Here is a 19,869-nt window from a genome sequence, read left to right on the forward strand (position 1 = left end):
TCAAAAGAACTTGTCACCAGAAGATATTAAAACTTCCTACCCAACACAGCTGACATATTTGCCACCTCTTTTCCAGAACTACTGAATTCTTAAAGACACAAGTACAAGGGATTAAAACAAGTTCACTCTGCTGGATATACATAGACACCACCATAACATAAGGGAAAGAGCTTTAGCTCAGCATTAAACTACTGGTAGCAAAATAGGGTCACATTTTTCATCCTTTCCATTCGAACAATAGTCACCACAGACACTGGAACCTTCAGCCAACCACTTCAGTTGCACCTGTCTTTATGTTTTTTCTGCTGAAGAATCACTCCTGTCTGTTTTGGAAGCACCTCCATGCACCCCAATTCACCCAATTTCAGGGGAAAAAAGTACAAAAGGAGCTACCAGCTTTTGAGATGATTTACTAGAAGTCTAAAAAATCCAACTAACTGCCTTTCCAACCATAGTGATAAAAACCTTCCTGACACTCCCCTAAAAACATTTCAACAGACCAAAAAAAAAAAAACCAACCAAAAAAGCTATTTTGCCACACCTTCTATTCCAAATGGTGCCATCATGCTTCCTTCACACTGCTTCCTTCCTGTTTCTTCTCTGCCCTTACTCCAACATTGCCACCTCCCACTCCAGGCCCTGGACCACAGCAAGAATTAGTGATGCACAGGGATACTGAACTACTCACTTGTCCCAGTCTCTGCCCAGCCCCTGTTTATTTATGTGCACAGTGAAAAAAGTACTATCATGTCTAGGAGATACTTAGCTCTACTAAGTAAGAAATCTTTAAGTGAGCCAGACTTTCATATAAAAGTTATGTTTAACTGACTATAATATATAATTTTCTATAACCAAGTTTTAGTTAACTTGGAATAGAAAAATGAGCACAGACATTCATTTTCCATTCCAAAGAAATTACCTAACTACACTCAAATTTGTAAAACTACCACTTCAACTGTCAAGCTTACTGCCCCCAGTTAAAGTGAAAATCTATTTTATCCCCTTAAGTAAAATCCTTTCCAGATTACTCTGCAGGATCATGACAACTTCTGGCATAAATAATCAGGCATCAAACAAGGATATTATTTTTTCCTGTATACCTAAAGTGGGGCAATCTTTAAAAGCTACTCCATCTTAAATTCAGAGTTGGATTTAACCACATAACTATTTGAAAAGATGGCAGCAATTAAATCTGCTTTGGATGTGTATCTGATAGACTCTATAAAAAGCAATTCTCTTTCTAATGTCCTTTTAAAGAAACTCCAATTTGAATAGCAGATTTAAAAACCAGTAAGAAGTATTCTATTTCTACATTGAAAAACTATAAAAAACCTTATCTGTTAACCTTAGGCACAGAGTATTTAATTGTTAGCAAACCCAGAACATTTCACTTTGATCAGTCACTTAAAAAGTTCAGGCATTTCTTCCATTTGGAAAAGAAGGATTTTATCAGCACTTCTGCCTCATTAATTTACCACAGCTAATACATTTGAGCAAAAGAGCAGTAAGGAAAAATATAGTTATTTAAGGTCACAGATTAATTGATATTTCTCAAAAACCACCAGTTCATGCTAACTAATTTAAATTGCCTCAGGCAACTAGAAGCAGATTTTTACACCTGAGTTTAAAGGAAAATTTTGCTGTACTGAAACTGGTAAAAATTATCTTACTGAAATTTATAAATTCAAACTATCATATTTCTGAAAGACTCATTCCTTAATAACATCTGTGCACTTCTGATTTCATTTCTGTCTTGACATTTTCCAAGGAACTCTGCTTTAGATGACATCTAGACAACAAACCTTAAAAGCAGCTACTGAGCCAATGTTTAGACAGCCACCTGGACTTTGGGGCTTGTTTGGTTTTAGTAATGTGTTATGCTACACTAAAACAATTCAAGTCTTTCCAGACCATGGATCCAAATTTCTGTCTCTCATGACTGCTTGCTGGGTAGAGTTCAAAGGTTCTGGAAATGCACTAGTTCCTCACTACACTCACATACATTCCAAGGAATGCAGCAGCTGAGCAAGGCTTTGTGCTCTCCCTCCCATTCCAGGGACCACTGTGGCACTGAAAGCAGTGGGAACACCCTTCAGTGTGTTCCTCACTTTTCTTTGGTGCCCAGGAAGCATAAGGCAGTTGCTTGGGAAGTAGAAGTGGCATGAGAAGGGAAATGAAAGGAAAAGAATGCAGGAAAAAGAATAATACAGTAAGAGAAAGGATCACGAAGAGAGTGAACACTGAAACTCAAAATTCTAGCTATTAGAATACACATGACTGATATCAGAAATGAGCCCACTATTGCATTTTAGTCCAAAGCTGCACAGCATGGGTAAAATTTGGGCACTGTGGAGGTGGGGGAGGAGGCAGAAGGCAAGAAATTCTTCAATTTTACTCAATTAACGTTTTCACATAAATGGTAATAAAAGCACATTAAGATTGCAGACAGCAAATATCATTTCAGATGTGATGTTAGTGTGTGCATGTGATAGTGGACTGTAATAAAAAGCTCCCTTCTATAACACCCTCTGCCCTCCAAGCTTTCTGCTGAAGGCAGACTGAAAGAGAATTTCATTATCAAAGAACAGGTATTTGCCTCTTCAGAGAATTCCACAAGCACTTAGAACATACTTGATGAATTGGAAAGAATACAAACAAAAAATTGGAATTGCAGTGTCACTAAACAAACAAAGAAAAGTCTTCTGAAATTCTGGTTAATCAAAAAAAACTTTCCAGAAAGAAAAAGAATCATTTCATGAACAAAGGCAGTAAATATACCACACACAATTCACACTAGTGGAAAAACAACTGCAGCCTTTTGTCTAAGTGCACTTACCAAGTCACAGAACTCAAAAACTAGGAGATAAGGAATGGCTTCCACACATTGCCCAATACACTGGAGAACATTTGGATGCTGAAGAATGCTGGAGTGAAAAAATACAATTAAAGCCAGGAAGATCATAGTAGAATGCAACACATTGAAATCCCTACCAGAAGTTTCAACACGTAACACTGGAGGGGGCTGGCAGGAACAGAAGGTGTAAGTACCAAAGCCACAGATTCCATTTGTACCTTTGTATCTCCTTCGTACTGCTGAAGTGTATCACTGACAGCAGCCAAAACTCAGAGGATCTCAAACCCACAAAAGCCAGGATTGCCACATGAGAGTCACACCCATCCTCCCACCACCCCTCATACCAAAAATAAAAGCATGCAACTGGTTCATGAACCACACCAAGGTACAGAGCTGACTAAAAGATAAACCTTTTTTTAGCCAGGTTAGTTCCCAGCCAGATCAGTTACTTTTCCTAAATTGCTTCAAAACCACTTGTGCCAATGCAGCAGAAGGCATGAAATTTCTTCTGACAACTGCCAACAACCTAAGCCTAAAAGCAAATATAGCCAGCACGTTAAAAAGCATCAAGAATAGAAACCTCTTTACTGACCAATATTTTACAGCATATCCAGGCAAGGTAAAGCACACTACAAATTATGTGAACACAACTTTTGCTCACTTTGGCTTGAGTGTATTTCATATTTTAAAGACAAACTTTACAGTTATATGGGAGGGCAAGTAGAGACAATAACACTGAACAAAAGCAATGTCCATAATTCAGCTACAGTAGAATGAAGCTGTGAAACATTACTTACTAATATGGTTCTCCATTTCTTAAAAACTGTTCTTGTTCCTTGGGACCTGCACTTGCCTTTAACTCCTTCACTATTACCCTTGCTACACTAGCGCCTGTGTAGATCTCTCCAAGGAGAACCTGAAAAAGAGATTGCATCTTTAATTAGAGGGGAAAAAACATTTGCAGTCTTCCTGCAAAGAAAAACAAGACCTAAAAACATGCTGTAAGAAAGATTTTCTGGCTTTTTTACAAAAACAAACAGAGCTTTGATAATTAAATACTCATATGTAAATCTTGACAACTGACTTACACATCAGCTTTCAGAAAATATGTTTTCCAGTAAAGACCACTTATTTAAGTTTTTTCCTAAAAATAATTGGGAAAAAGAGAAGAGTATAAAAGCAACTCCATGGAAGTGAAGTGTCTAACTAGTCTCTAGTAAGAATCTACAGGTAAATTTTAAAAGCATTGATTAGTGCAGTGATTACAGCTAAAAAGTGCATGCAAGGAAATATCTAATTTCAACTTCAATTTTTCTTATGCTATTACTTTTTCTCTTAGTGCCATTTTAAAGTAAATACAGAGGCCCAGTCAGCTGGGAATAAGCCTCAATCTGTGCAATATTAAGAGATAACTCCTCACCTTTCCAAACCAGCCATTTCCAATTTCCTGGATGTAGTTTAGACTCTGACGTGCAACTTGAGACTTTGATCCATCTGTCACACAATGAAACAAACGTAACACACATCAAACCACTCAGATGGCCAAAGTTATCAACTGCTGAGGAAATAATGCAAGCTTCTGCGAGATTTATTCCCATTTAGGTGCACACATATTATAAGACACTTTAGTTTCCTTTACAAAAATTGTATTTTAAAGAACACATTACAAAAACCCTTCCACACAGGGAGATGAAACCTAATGCTCTGTCTTACCAAGATCACATTTCCAGCACCAATAGACTACAGTGGCATTAAGAAAGTGATGCAGCTGAACAGTAGCACTGCTGGCAAGTAAGGGATTCACTCCTGTTTCCATTTAAGGGTGGTGCTTAAAATCCACTGACAACTTAGCCATGAAGAAAGCCACTAAAGAGCAGAAGTCACAAAAGTCCAAGGGTATAGAGATATAATGACAGCAATCTAGAGAGGGAGTTTTAAGGCAGTTTTGTTCTCTCAAGCACTCTTACTCTCCACAGGTTAATATTATAGAAGTAATATATTTAACATTTTATCCTATACCCTACAAAATATATTGCCTTTGTGAAAATTTGTAACAAGTTATTTGTTACAGTAAAGTCAAACATAATCAGCCACACTCCATTTTTGACACTGAAAATGCCTACTTTTGTTTTTCCATTGAAAACCAGTATTTTACCTGAACGAGATGGAAACTGGGAGGGAGTTGGTAAAGCAATATTGGGAACTGACAGAGTGAACACTTCTGCTGGAGATTGAACAGACGGAGTATCTTCTGCTGGAGGTGTAAAATCTATTTCATCATCGAAGTTATCTTCAAATTCCTAAACAAAAGAAATCTTAGTAAACAAGCTAATCCTGGTCTTTAAATAAGCACTAACACATTTGTTTCAGTTTGAATGAGCAATGCTAAAGAAGCTTAGCTTTTTTCCAAGAATAGTGACAGACATTTAGTGTTCTATTCCTTATTTTCCATTAATTACTGACTTAAAGAGATTAAAGCATTGCTTTTAATAATCAAGGAGGTTTTGTTTAGTCAGGTTTTTGTGGGTTTGGTGGTTTGAGTTTTGTTAATGTAGTTGGTTTTTTTACTTTGTTTTGGTTTTACTTTAAATGCTAGCCCTGGCTTTGAATGAATTACTATGAACTACTGAGGCCAAACATTCTCCATTTAGAAATGAGAGCAAAACTCAATTTTAGGAATACTGATAACTGATTTTCCAAAAGTATCTATTCTCTGATCATAATTTTTCAAGAGTTTTGCTACAGTGGATATGCACTTGCAGTATTCTTATTCAACAGGAGTGTCTTAAACCCCACCAGCTGACTAAGAAAAACAAATGAAAACACAGAAGAACAACAGAAAGGCTCTTTACAGCAAAATTGTCTCAATGGTGTAACTCTTACTACTGATCCTGATAGCTAGTTACTATTTTGAAAAGGCATTCAAGACCCTTATTGCAGCAGGGACCAATTAATTAAAATAAATGGCTGCATCAAGACTTCACAACCTGCAGAAATACAGTCACTGGCTGTTTCAGCAGAAAAGACATACAGTGACACGGCAGAGTATTAGCACAACTAATCAAGTGTTCTGGATATTAGGATGCAGCTGAGAGTATCACTTGTACACACATTGGTAACTTCAGGTCTTACCTTGAAATCTATCTCAGGGTCTTTACAGCAGGAGACACAGTTTGCAAGCAGAATGACCAGGACTACCAGTGTGCACAGAGACAGAGCCACAAAAGATGAGGAAACTTCAGCTGTAGCTCCTTCTCCTAGAAATAAACATGCATGCAGTATTAAAAAATATGTTTAGCACTCCAAGAAGTTCCTCCAAAATATATTATCCATCTGCATTTATTAAAAAATGTGAGTCTGAAGATTTAACCCTGTGAATATTATCAAAAGCGAGGAAATTGAATAGAAAGGACAAACTGGCAAAAAATATCTGCTCCACCACCTGCCTGCACCATTCTGGACTTATTTGGTTCCAGCTAAGAGTCCTCAGCCAATATGATTTGCTGAAGCTCATGATGAACAGTGATAGCACCAAGCCTCGAGATTCTGTTTAAGTCAATAAATTCATACAGATATCCAAACACAGAGAGCAGAAATCTGATCTTTTGGAAGACATTTCCCACGAGCTGAAATGCCCTTACCGACAAGAAGAGGCAGCTAGAAGAAATCCTCACTTCAACTGCACACAAATTTAAAATATATCACTAAAGGACAGTACTCTCCCTTTCAATAAATACATTTGTGACAGTCCCCTAAACACAAAAGTTGCTGTCACAAGTGCAGTGGATGTAATCTGCTACATCCCAATTTCTCTTCCTTGTGATTCACTACGTGACTTGTCTCCATTTAAAGAATTTTAGATTTCTAGCCATTTTGCAAACACTTCCAAATAATTTTCCAAAATTTTATATAGAAACATGGTACAACACATTTCCTGGGATTGTCAGGTTATTGCTCATGCAGGATCAAAGCCTCAAATGGCATTTTAGAAAAATCTTCAGTTACTGCCACGGGTATTAAACCTATTTTCATCCCTGTTTCCATCTTCAGTAGAGAACAAAGACATGTGGTTCCCTAGGAGACCAGAGCGCACATCTTAAGGAGTTGTTTTTGTTGTTGCTGTTTCTTTTCAAACAGGTACTGCCACAGGGATCAGAAGAGTAGTTGGACCACATCTGATTAAAATACATTTAGATATTACATCACTGTTAGAGTTTAACAATGCCAGGTGACCTGGGCTGACTGGATTTTACGAGCTTTTGAGTATCAATGGGAACGTCTGGCAACAGAACACAGCGTAAATGAAGCCTCGAAAATAAGAAAAGCAGAAGCTGATCTTGGTTAAGGGATACACAAACTTGTCCACCTATCTCTTAAACCATCAAAAAGCTACAAAAATTAAGAGATTTGCAGAAAAAGCTACAGCTTTCCATCATGTTCCACTGAACACTTACAGAATATTTACTTACTTTATTACATGTAAAGACTAACTTGGCATAATCAAAATCTGCTTTAAAAGTGTGTCAGCATACTTTCAGAAGGTCACATTTTCTGCACAATTAGGAATATTATCAATACAACAAATAAAAGTTAGCAAAAATGGAAGGTTTTCAAACAAGTGATTCTGTTTCTAGTTTCCACAATAGCTCTGGCATTCTAACCTCATTAGGGACTGGGAATACTCCATTGCAGGTACTGAGCATTGTTCAAATGCAGAACAATGATGTAAGGCCACTCACCAGCTTTTAGTCCTAATTCTGAAGAGAACAAAGTATCTCTGAAGAGGGCTCTCGATAGAACAATTTATATTCATTTAAATCAAGGCTTCTATGTAACACAATAGATAGTCTACTATTTCTAAGCATCAACAAGAAAAAAGAAGAAAGTAACAGCTGACTTATGTTTACTTCCTCCAGATGTTCAGTAGCCTGACTAAGGAGACTGAAAATTACCTGAACTGCAAATATAAGCATTTTGTGAAGTCATTAATTAACTAAATTACTGTAACAAGTACACACAGGTAATACAATCATAGATAAAATTTAAGAAATTCCTTTGAACTTCTAATTGAAACCAAATAATAAAAGCTAGCTTTACTACAAAAGAAAGAGTAAATATTTATGTTACCAGGTATTACAAATTAAAATTATTATTTCAGACATTTTTCCAAACCCATCACACCTGATTTCCAAACAACTTCCTCACCTTCACCACCAACTTCACTGAAATGAGAAGTCAACTCACCTCAGACTATCTACTGAACAGATGCAGATTTTCCCTAACAAACACCCAGGAACGCATCACCACATATAACCACAATATAGATTCCTTCCAGCAGAAGATCAAGACTCTTGAAATGCCCCTAAATGTTTCCCACATCTGGGAAAGTTGGCCAAGCAAAACCCTGCACACTGAACTCAGCCACTGAGAGCATTTTCTTTATTCACAGGAAGACTTAACTTCAAACCAGGTCCTTAAGAAGGGTATAAAGTACCTCAGCTGTCAAATGTATAAAACACTAAACAATGCTATCAAACTTTATTTTGGGTTTCTGATACATTCTAAGGTCTCCTTTCTGATGCCCACATGGCTAACATGAATTTTACAGTGCCTTCCTGTTCCCCACAGAAACTGAGCATTATCATTTACCAGCACCTTCTGCTCCTACACCACATCATCTTCTAGATGGCCTTTTTGAACAGCCTCTACTGAAACTCAAAGCAACTCCTGAAAGTTTGCTTTACTTCCTTCAATCCCACTGTTTCTTTTCAAGACCTGCCCAGGGGTTTGTGCCCCCAGAAGTACATCTACTGCAAGTACATTAGCTGGTCTAGAACACGATGGTATCTCTACCCACAAACCTCTCAGCCCCTGCCCTATCCAGCTACAGCAGCATAACCACAATTTCCATTTACACAAGTATTATCATGCTCACTCCAAATCAGGATCCTCACTTTTGACCCCCAGCAGCTACAAGTTATCAAAGCAAATCCAACTAGGAGGATTCAAGCTCCTGATGATCTTATGCACAATTTGTTAACACAAAGTGAGACATTTATTTAATTAAAAGTGGTTTTTTAACACAATGTGAGACATAATGAGCACTATCAATCATAAGCTGCATTTATTGTACATGTTAGATACACTGCATATGCATTCAGACATTTTATATGAAAAAGAGAACAGTTTTGTGGAATTCCTTCCATAAAGGAAACTGCACATTCATTAAGCCTAAAGTTTTCTGCTTTGTGTTTATGTGTTTTATGCAAGTTACACTGTTCCCCATAAGGTAACCATCTCTTAAGTGTCCTAGAAAGAAATACAGAAAAAAAAAAATAGTGCTGCTGTTCATTATGTTACTTCATTGCCTTTAAAACCTTTTGTAATTCCCTAGAAACCATGTGAGCTAACAGCAATTAGTTGGAGGCAGTAATGTTTTGTTTTGTTTTTTTTAAAGCAAAGATCACCCTTGAAAAGGCAGCTAATCATTAATGGTCTGTTAAGATTGAAGTCATCTAAACTTCCAAAAGCACAAGGCAATTTTTACATAGAAAGTTATGAAAAGATGCTTTAATACAAGAAAAATGCCAATTATCATGGGCAAGTTTCTACAGAACAGCATTTGAGATGACTCATACAAGTAAGAGATACTTACTAAGAATTACAGAATCCATCTCTGTTTGGATAAACTTTGAAGTTTTTTACATAGTAATTAATAAGTAATACTTTCAATTTGCATGGTTTTTAAAAAATGAATGTAAAATTAAGTATTAAATTATGGCAACCTGTAATTGGGCTAAAATTTATTATAAGTGAAGCTATTTTAATAGCTTGCATGAATACATATTCAGTTATAGAAGTCACTGATTAAGTATTGGAACTGGTCTTTGTGACAAAGTGCTGAAGATCTGCTGCAGTATAACCTCATTTGCATTTTTCAGCTATTTCCATCCAATAATTAATTCACTGGAGCGTAGTAAAATAACTTGGAACTACAAGATGTTTAATACACCCTTTTATTTGTAAATCAAGAAAGTATGAAGGAGTGACAGTTATTTATTTTACAATATTGACTGAAAAAAAGTAACTCAAAGAAATTCATTCTAATTAATGCAGACGACCATTTTATACAGACATCGCACAAGAATCTTCTTTAATTAAAAAATCTGTTAAAAAACATTGTAAATTTAGACAATTTTAATATAAACCCGGATAAAATCCAATAAACACTTCAAATTTTGTTATTATTGCAGAAGGTAAGATTCTTAATATCATACATTCTAAAAGCAGAGAAGTTAATAGACTTACCAGTTTAAAACCCTACCCTATGCAATAATTCAGCATATCAGTTTAAAACCCTATCCTATGCAATAACAACTTAAGGCATCTATCCAGAAGTCAGGATCTCTTCTTTAGGAAAGGAACCACCAAACAGATTAAAAAAAATACTTTCTCTAACATGCCAACAGTAAAAGGCTTCCTGTCAGCTAATACAAACACTCTAGACTACTTTGCTTTGGTATACCCAAACTACTTAAACCAGAGGAAGAGGCCTGGATTATATCAGTACTATATTAAAATAAGCAGCAGATGAAGTGCACCTGCATCATTCACATGATGTGTTACTGCAAGGTTAACACAACACAATGCTTTGCAAAGCTCTGTGCTAGGACATGTTCCATCCCAAAATGGTATCTAGATGGTCCTAAATTATCAGCACAGAAAATCCCATATTCTTCCAAAGCTTCACAGGATTAAATATATCTCTGCTGTTATTTACCCACTTTTTAGAAATACATGGTCTCACAAACAATTGAAAGCCCAGGCTGAGGCAGGTATTTCATTAACAGCTACTGAAGCAGGCTCCTCAGCACTTCTGAAAGATGCCATTTCCTAAGCAAGTTCTCCACCAAAGCCTAGATTTGAGCACAGCACACGTGAAGTCAAAGGCTGTACACAGGCAAGTACATGAACAGGCTCACTGAGGAAACAACGATGATGAACTGTGTTGGCATTCTCAGGATCAAGTACAGACCTGAGAACACACCCGTCAGTATTTATTACAACGTTTCAAGGGGTGGAAAAATGTTATTTTCACACCCAGCATATTTCAAAGCAACTTCTATAGGCCAGGATTCCCTATACCTTCCTAAATTTCTTTTAAATCTCCTTTCTTCATAAGACAGTTCTCCAACTACCGAATGCAACACCTAAGCAAACACAAATCCTTTTCCCACTAGAACTGTTTCCCTTCTCTATCCCATTTCCCAGTCTGCCCACAAACTCTCAAATACCCACACGTGGCTTTGGTATCATTAATTACAAGTAAGGAGCATGCCAACTGGGCAAATACTCCATCCATGTTTACTTGCCAAGCAACAGCCTCCACTCAGGACAGCATGGGATCAGGTGTAGCTACCCATCCATGAAGGATGCTGGGCTTGCCTTTCTTCTACTACCAGATTATGAAAGGCAAGGATGCTTGAACTCTTAATTTTGGCTCAGTGTGAGTAATCACATTATTAAGGTCTCAACCCTCAGAAAACTGGGCTAAAAAAATGCATGATACCACACAGTTCTAAGCTTGGGGAAAAAGAAAAGTAAATGTACATTCCAGACATTACCGAGTGCAGTGATAAAAGACATTACTGGGTGCATTAATAAAAGACATTCACTACTGTGATAAAGGCAGCGTAAGGCACAGATAAATTAAGCATTATTAGGGCACAGTGAACTTCAAGGGAGCATCTGATTTTAAGCTTTCAGCACAGTAGTTGCTATGCAACAACAGTCCCACTGCATAAGCAGGAGCCCATTTCCTTTCAAGAGCAGCTATATAACTGGCACTAATAGCTATAACTATTTCCAGCACAAATCCAGCATGACAGCAGTCACTTAAATTGTCTCTTGGACACACTCAAATTATATGATCATGAACTAAGATGCTACTTTATGACACCAAGTCAGAACAGCACAGTCTTTAAAATACCATTGAATGACCAAATCTAATTTTGCTCCCTAGCTATACCCAGGGCATCTTTCACATATTTTGTCAGTTTACTTACTCTGCTTTTAACGAATATTAAAGCAACCACATTTAAAAGTGTAATATCCTAATTTATAGCGGTTTTGACAAATATGATTTTAAAAGCTATCCCAACTTTCCTAAATAATGCTGTCATTCTCTTCTGTGCCAGCAATTAAGTGGGAAAGTGCTATCAACTCCTACCCAGTTCTTCACAAGCCAGATTCAGATAATTATCTTTCCCTCATAAAGAGTTTCTCCCGCATTTATTTACTCCCTGAAATCTTCAGAGGTTTGCTACTAATAAGCACAAAACCATACAGACAGAACCAGGCCTATAAATTCAGATGGCCTGCAGGTAACAGGCAATCTACTAAACCTAACCTCTATTCAAAATTATTTTAGACACATCTATTGTGTAATGCCTGATTTGTATGACAAGGTAAAGCACAACAGACATTGCAACTCCTCCATTTCACAACAAAAAAAACCCAACCAAACTCAAGAACATTCCATTCGTTACTGCATTCCTGCAATCTCATTTTTTTTCTCCTATGCTCTAACAACTAAGCCAAAAAAAAGCATAATTTTTGAGATTAAGTTTCAGTAGAAATGGGCACAGTATTATTTAGTTTTGCAATGCTGTATTACAACAGGCTTTAAAATACTACATTAGAAGGGCATTCAAATCACCAACCTCCAACTGAGATACAGCATAAGCAAACAAAGACTTAATTTTGAAGGAGTGTTATTTGCACTTCAGACATCCTTTTGAAAATAAAATGAAGAGAATTTCAGTGTGAGAGAAACACTCCAAATTCCAATAAGCCCTTTGCTTTGAATGGCCATTACCAGTACTACAGGAAGAAACGTTCCCAAGATCTCAGATGACTTGCATTGACTTGATGTCCTCAGCACATGGCAGCACCTTAGTGAAACCTAAAACTGGTTCCAAATGCCCAACGTATTTCAAGCAGAGACTGGAAATGTTCTTTCATTGAGCAAATCCTTAAGAACAGACACACAACACTGCTTAAGGAACTTCTACATTTGTCAGTTTATACCTCAACTTTTCAGCATTCAGATTTTCAGTTCAACTAAAGCACAAATCTTTACTATCTTAAAACAATAACCTGGAACAAACTATTGAAAATTTTATTAATTGAAGAGTTATTTCAAAAGTCTGTCTTCTCATGACATTATTGCTACCCTTACACTGGATAATGCAAATGTCTAATAGATTACTAATAAAAGCAACCTTCAGTACTATGTACCCTTTTGCAAAGGCACTCTATCACCTGATTTTATTTTTCCTTCTATGGAAAATCTTATTTTCTAGATATAGTCTCTACAAAAAAAAAAACCTCTTAGGGACTTAAAGCTACAGCTACCCAATTTACTTGTGCACAATTGCACTTAATCTTTCTGAAAACAAGAAGCAATAACTAACAGCTTGTCAATAAAATGATTTCCTGGCTAAATCTGAATTGTGTCACATGGCCTAAATCAAAGTCTGGCACTTGGAAAGATACAAGTAAAATGGCAAGACTTTTCAGCACTAGTGTGGGGGGGAAAAAAAAAAAAAAAAAAATCAAAAATCAAATACAAGTCTGTTCCCATATTCTTCTAGTCAGAAATTGAAACATTTCATCCCTCAACTTGTCCATTGCAATCCCTGCCTTACCCTAGAACTCCATTATGAAAGTCCCTCGTGGGGCAGGTGGGTGGGATGAAAGGCCAAGGCATGTGCACAGACAATTCTTTGGAAAAACCAATTGCTTTTCTTCTCTACAACAGTTAATCATCAGAAGGGTAACGAAGAAGCAACGTGGCCATTTCTTACAGAGCTTCTCCCCATAAAACAATAAAAACCCCTTCTGACACACTTCTCCAACCCACCCTGAGTTCTGGATATATTTCTACAGTGACAAAAGCCAGCTTCACACTTAAATGTGTGTGTTGTGGACACATGACCCTGAAATATTACTGTCCTATGCAATAAGTTACAATACTTTCACGAAAAAATCTTAGCTACTTCATACCAAAACTGGATGTGTAATTCTATGTCAACAATTCTTGGCAAATTATCTCTGTTCTCCCATTTGTCCTTAAAAAGAACAGAAGTCTATCCTGCAGTGTAAGCCAACATTTTTTCAAACTACTTTATCCCATGCTCCCCCTAAATGCCTTTACAATGTGCTTCAAGTGAGTTTCTACACCTGCTTAAATCCACTTCGTACAAAAGGGTGGCACAGGCTCCACACCCTAAGGCAAGAATATCCAGGGCAATGCTGGACTCTCATGAAGCACAGCATCTTGGAACACCACTGCTCTAATCCTCCTGTTTTCTGAACACTTGTCCTGGCCTGAATATTGGCTGAACAGTTAGTAACTAGCAAAACTCTGAGCTGGGATTAGTTTTACATTACTGACCTTATTCTATTATCCTACAAGTCTTCCCACTAATGTCAGAGAATTACTCACACAACATACTGCTCAATTTTAATAAGGACTAAATATAGGATGGTACTTCAAGTGTTTACAGAGCGAGATCTGTTTGATGTTTCAGTGCTAGAATCTCATGTTTGCACAAAGGCACCTTAAGACAAGGTAAAAAATATCCATGTTAAATAATTATGTTCCTTATGCCTTCACAGCAGTGTTTCTGGAAAATCTGGGTAGCATTATCATCTTGCAAATGTATCACTGACTCTTAATTGCATGTATGTGTGTGTGTGTGCATACATGTACATACACACTCAAAATTCTGCTAAGCATACTTTATTCTGCTAGATGCTGGTTTTGACAATTTCTGCTCAAGTACATTTTTTTTCATCTGCTATACCATTTCTCCAACAGTGAGGCACAGGAGTTGTAGGCAGTTTTTGAGGCTTTTTTGTTGGGTGGGATTTTTTTGGGGGGTGTGTGTATATGTGTGTGTGTGTCTGGTGGTTTTTGATTTTGTTTGGGTTTTCTGGGGATTTTTTTGTTTTTGGGGGGTCGTGGTGGTGGGTTTTGTTTTGTTTTTTACATAGGATAGACCACAATAATTGAAAGCAGCATGAAAAGATCACACATCATGGTATCTCAAACCACCAGAAAAGCATTATCTGCAGCATGGAAACCAAAACAACAGTATCTCTTTCTCCTACCATTTGATGGCAATACAACCTATTAAGATACATTGGCTTTGAAGAGACTGATTTCTTTCACTTCACAGGAAAGAAATCCATACAAATAACTTTCATGTGATGGGATTTTCTGGAATCTTGATTTTACAGTAGATGCCTTTCCAACTCCAATGTACAACTGGGTTAAGAAATGCAGGAAAGATAGGAAGAAGCAGCATTCTGCAAAAAGAGCTTATTAGATCTATTTCTCATCCCTATTCATAGCTAAAGGATCTCTAGGAAGAATAGGCCATAGAGTAAGTGACTGATTTTGCAGAACTTGATCTGGTCTACAGTCTGAAAGCTTAAAAGTCAGCACTTAAAAATCTACTGTTACTATTCTCTACACATCTTTCATACCAAAGATATCTCAGGGTGCAATGGTAGTCCCAAAAGAGTCATGTCACTATTAAGTCACTACAGTGATGTTTTCTTACCAGGAAGGAAACTTTTGTAAGTGTAGCACTGTTGGATAAGGTGTTACTTTGTACAGCATTTCAGACTGAAAATCACTCAGGAGACAATTTACTGACAATGTGCTTCCCACCACTACCTTGCCTAAGCTATGTATGGCACAACACCTTACTATAGACAGTGCTTAAAGCACATGTGCAGACAGAAAGGGCTATCCTGACACATTTTGTACATTTCTGGTTATAAAAAGTCGACAAAATGTTTCTAGTATCTAGATGTTGCTCAAGACCTTTCATAACAGCTCTACAATGAAAACAAAGAGCTCATACAGAGCAACAAAAGCATTGAAGATTTTGCAAATTGTATCCAGAACTGTATCAAGCTCCAGATACTAAATTCCCAGACCAAACAGAAAGGCAGGCCCAAAATAAAACCTAAGGAAGACTCCAGTACTCCATGTGCTGTCCTTCTGCTGCAGAACTGCAGTGCTAGTACTTAAACAGAACTGTGATTTTTGCAGCTCTGGCATTACACTGACTGAGGTCCCTTTATCCCACGCAGATAAACCATGTGTGAATAGTGACTGAAACCAGACTAGAGCAAATATCCAGAAAATTACTCCCAATCAAATTTACCTATCCAGAATGCTGGATCTCACAAAACCTTTTTATTTTTTATATAGGGGTACAACCAGCACCCACTAATGAGCCTTTTCAAACCAAAGCCCAGTGCCTGATGCTGTGACAGCAAACCTTTAAAGCATCTCTGATCAGGGCTACCTTAATAGGCTACAATGATACCTGAGGAACTATTAAATACACCCAAGCATTCAAGATGTGAGAAATTGCTTCAGAAAGTGGCCTCCTCCTATGAGTACTCCTTTAGTTGCAGCAAAGTCCAGACACTTTACAACCACAGACAAAGAAAGCAAACCAAGCCTGTACACAAAGCCTTGCGTGGAACATCCCTGCAGGCCAAAGTCAGGGTTAGCTTCTTACCGCAGAGTCAAATTCAGAGATAGAAACAAAAGATAAAAGACAACTTTCCAGCTCTAGCTCTACAATTTTTAAGTGCTTGGGACAGAAGCTAGAACAAGAAATATAGGGAGAAGCAAACAAGTTCAGTGCTTGGAAAGGGGAGGAAGGACACACTACTCCCATGAAAGGCACATACCACAATTAAAATCCCTACTTTAAAAGCAAGATTTTTCTTAAGTTCGAGTGATCTGAGTCTCTAACTTGCATACACTTACAAAATGGCTTTTCTTATTATGTCAAGAGTCACAGACATTTTACACTGTACCAAACCACAGGCCACAACTGCAATTTGGCCCCAGTCTGACAGAAGTCCAAGTAAAACATCAAGCCAAAGCAATTCAAAAGCAACAATTTTCCCAGGAGTATAAATGCACTACAGAGCTCATCTTAACACCAAAAAAAAGTGACTTCATCTCAAAGTTTTAACTTGTCATCTGAGGCCAGCTGACTACACTAGATGGCTATTTAGATACTCCAAATGAATATCTCAGGATACTATACACCAATTTCTAATAATCTCTTCCTGGATCCTACATGACCAAGTCCATCAGCAGGGACTCCCAACCACTGACACCCAACTGGGCCATTCACTACCAAGCCCAAGGTTCTCAAAAAGCAATCATGTAGGCACCAAGTCCAGTTGCCTCACTTCAACTGAGCAAACTACGCAGTCATCACAAATGTGAAATGGAACACACCTGCCAAAATGCTACCACTTATTCAAGTTTTACAGGATAATAAAGGTATTTTTCAGACCCTTATCTTTGTATTTGTAAAGACTTCATAGAGCACAGAGATGATGAAAACACCTTGTCTGACATTACACACACACTTGATTCAGATGCTCAGCGGAATTAAGGTCAAGTATGGAAATCCAAGTCACAACTGAGAGCCTGAATGTACATGTAAAGCTTCAGCACAGTAAAGCAGCTGTGGCAGTTTGTGATGCACTGTTTGTCTGCTAAACACTGCAGAAGAGCAGTGCCCAAATGTGTCTTACTTCAGCCACTCAACACTAATAATGGAAGTCATGTTAGCCTGATGCATTCGGGGAAAATCACCAACACTCTGCAGGCTCAAGACAACTTCAGCACTTCAGTCTAGGAACTCCTTTCCAGCACATCAGCCCCAATTCTCACCTCCAGTATGAAGTCAAACCTTAAATTCAGAACTATCACAGTACATACCAGTATCCTTCTTTTCCACTCACAGAATAAATTAATCTAAGTTGGTCCAAGTATTTTTAGCCACTGGCATCTTCAACAGCTTGTTTTTCGTATTTCCTACAATAATTGCTATGAACCCTACCAGGGAAACAGTTCAAGCCTAATTTCCTTTACCTCCTCTCCTTATTGTTGGATAAAAAACATTAAATTAGTTTAGAAATATAACATCAAAAATGCAAGACGAATATAGAACACCTCATCAATGCACGCCTTCATCTGCAAGCACGGTGGAGCCACACTTGAAAAGAGCAGCATCATTCATCTCAATCATGAGATGGGCCCTGAGAACCTGACAGCTCCCCAGCCATCTAGACTGGCAAACTTCCACAACTTGGAGCATTTTTGCACTAGGAATCCAATCTAGTCTTGCTAGAACCTGCCCATCACCAGTTCCAGCATTCCAGCTTCCTCCGCAAAGGAGAATTTAGTAGAGGTATATTCCATTAAATATTCTGTAAAATTCCTTACAATAGCTACAGGCACTTTCCTCCTTTTTCTGTGGATCCCATCTTTCCTATTACAAGCAACTCAAATAAAAATGTTTCTCTGTTGTCAAAGAAGCAACCATTCTTGCTAGGTGAAGAACTGTGGGATCCTAAAGTAATTCTGAAACCAGTTACTAATCATTCTATGAAAAGCCCATTAAATTGTTCACAAGTTTTCAATTCATATGTATCAGACCAAGTGTTACAGTGAGCTGCAAAAACTGCCAAGGCCCAGAATGGAGCTCAGCACCACCTGCCATTCCCCACACAAGAAATCAAAGCAACCTGTCATGGGATTGAGAGGGACATTCACAACATGGCTGAATTGTTTCTAAACACAACCCATGACTCTTAACCCTGCAAAATAAAGTCACACGTTTGTCTTCAGACAGGTTATAAAACCTGCCTAGAATGACACAGAAGGTTCAAGCTGAACCAGTCTCATTGTCATCCACTGGGAAGCTATTCAAAGGAAGGAGAAAAAAAAACAAAGGCCTTGTAGCCTTCCCATTGCTTCCTGCTGCTCATACAGGTGTTGATACAGGAGATGTTGCAGCCTAAGAACCTGTTGCACTCAAACCCACCAGGCACATATTATTTCAGTTAGGAGGAAGTCCTCCCAGCAAAAGTGACGCCAGTGAAACTGGAAAAGGTTCATAGTGAGGTCTTAAAGATTCAATACTAAATATTCATCAATAAAGTAATCCAAATACATTGTCTCTTATTACGTGGGCAAAGACACAGTAGAAAGCAGCAGCTTCATTTCCTGGAGTGAACTGGGTTTCCCACGACAGGATCTGGACAGTTGGCTAAACTTGAGATAACATTCCATGTATACATACTTTGGCTTAAATATGACCAAAACCCACATATAAAATTACAATATCTCATTCAGGTTGTATGAGTCCAATATCACATCATCATAAATATTTGTCTTAGCAGTACTGCACTTGGCACACCTGATTCAGTCTTTTAAAAATACAGAATAAAAAAACCCCAACACCAATACTTTAATACTATGTCCTGCAATTTGGCCAATCAGTTTTTCATTTTGAGAATAAAGCTTTTTACCAGTGCCATGGATGTTACGCTTTGTTCCCCCATCTTTGTAAGGTACATGCACAGTCCTCATAGCAAAGAGGAAACTGTATTAAAAAAAAGAACACTTTGATGTTTCCCTTTAAATAGAAAAATTAAGTGCATTTCAGGAAAAGTAAGACCCAGAAAAATCCTCCCTGCAGAACTGATACTGCTGTCTTACCTTACAGCTCAATGACTAATTGATATTATTTGGACAAACCTCAAGTATTTTATAAATGAAAAAAATATCATTTAGCATCAAAGGAAATAAAGATTTGACTGATAGTTTTCTCTTTTTCAGAAGTTTACTTTTATACTAAGTATAAAAGACCTCAAAGCAGGCTGATGGAGGGAGAGACTTATGAACAATTCATAAATGTTCTGGGAAGAAAAAACTGGGAAAGGGACACAGGTCCAAAAATAAAGGAAGTATGGGTTCCACTCTCAGTTTTTATTCTTCGTGTGGAAGAGCAGCCAAATTACCTAATCTTTGTGCTTCCTATCTTTCCCTCCCCACTGCTCCTGCTCCTCCCTCAACATCTTGTCTATTTAAGCTGTACAACTCCTCATGGCTAGAA

The 19,869-nt window shown here is 37.6% G+C and overlaps 1 protein-coding gene across 8 annotated transcripts in view; it reads right to left on the reverse strand.

Annotated features, from left to right (window-relative positions):
• Positions 1–19,869, reverse strand: part of LMTK2 (lemur tyrosine kinase 2) — a 58,864-nt gene that overhangs the window by 37,902 nt on the left and 1,093 nt on the right. For all 8 annotated transcript variants that reach the window (XR_014855087.1, XR_014855091.1, XR_014855093.1 and 5 more), the window contains exons 2-6: positions 5,987–6,111; positions 5,010–5,154; positions 4,275–4,348; positions 3,652–3,770; positions 2,837–2,924 (exon numbers count right to left, since the gene is read on the reverse strand). Coding sequence is in view for 1 of the 8 variants with exons in the window: in XM_085074639.1 (XP_084930765.1) it covers positions 2,837–2,924; positions 3,652–3,770; positions 4,275–4,348; positions 5,010–5,154; positions 5,987–6,111 (551 nt within the window). In the remaining 7 variants the exon portion in view is untranslated. The remainder of the gene's footprint in view (positions 1–2,836; positions 2,925–3,651; positions 3,771–4,274; positions 4,349–5,009; positions 5,155–5,986; positions 6,112–19,869) is intronic.

Source organism: Lichenostomus cassidix, chromosome 14, assembly GCF_008360975.1.
Source record: "Lichenostomus cassidix isolate B80296 chromosome 14, HeHo_3.0, whole genome shotgun sequence".
In the NCBI taxonomy this organism is placed as follows: Eukaryota; Metazoa; Chordata; class Aves; order Passeriformes; family Meliphagidae; genus Lichenostomus; species Lichenostomus cassidix.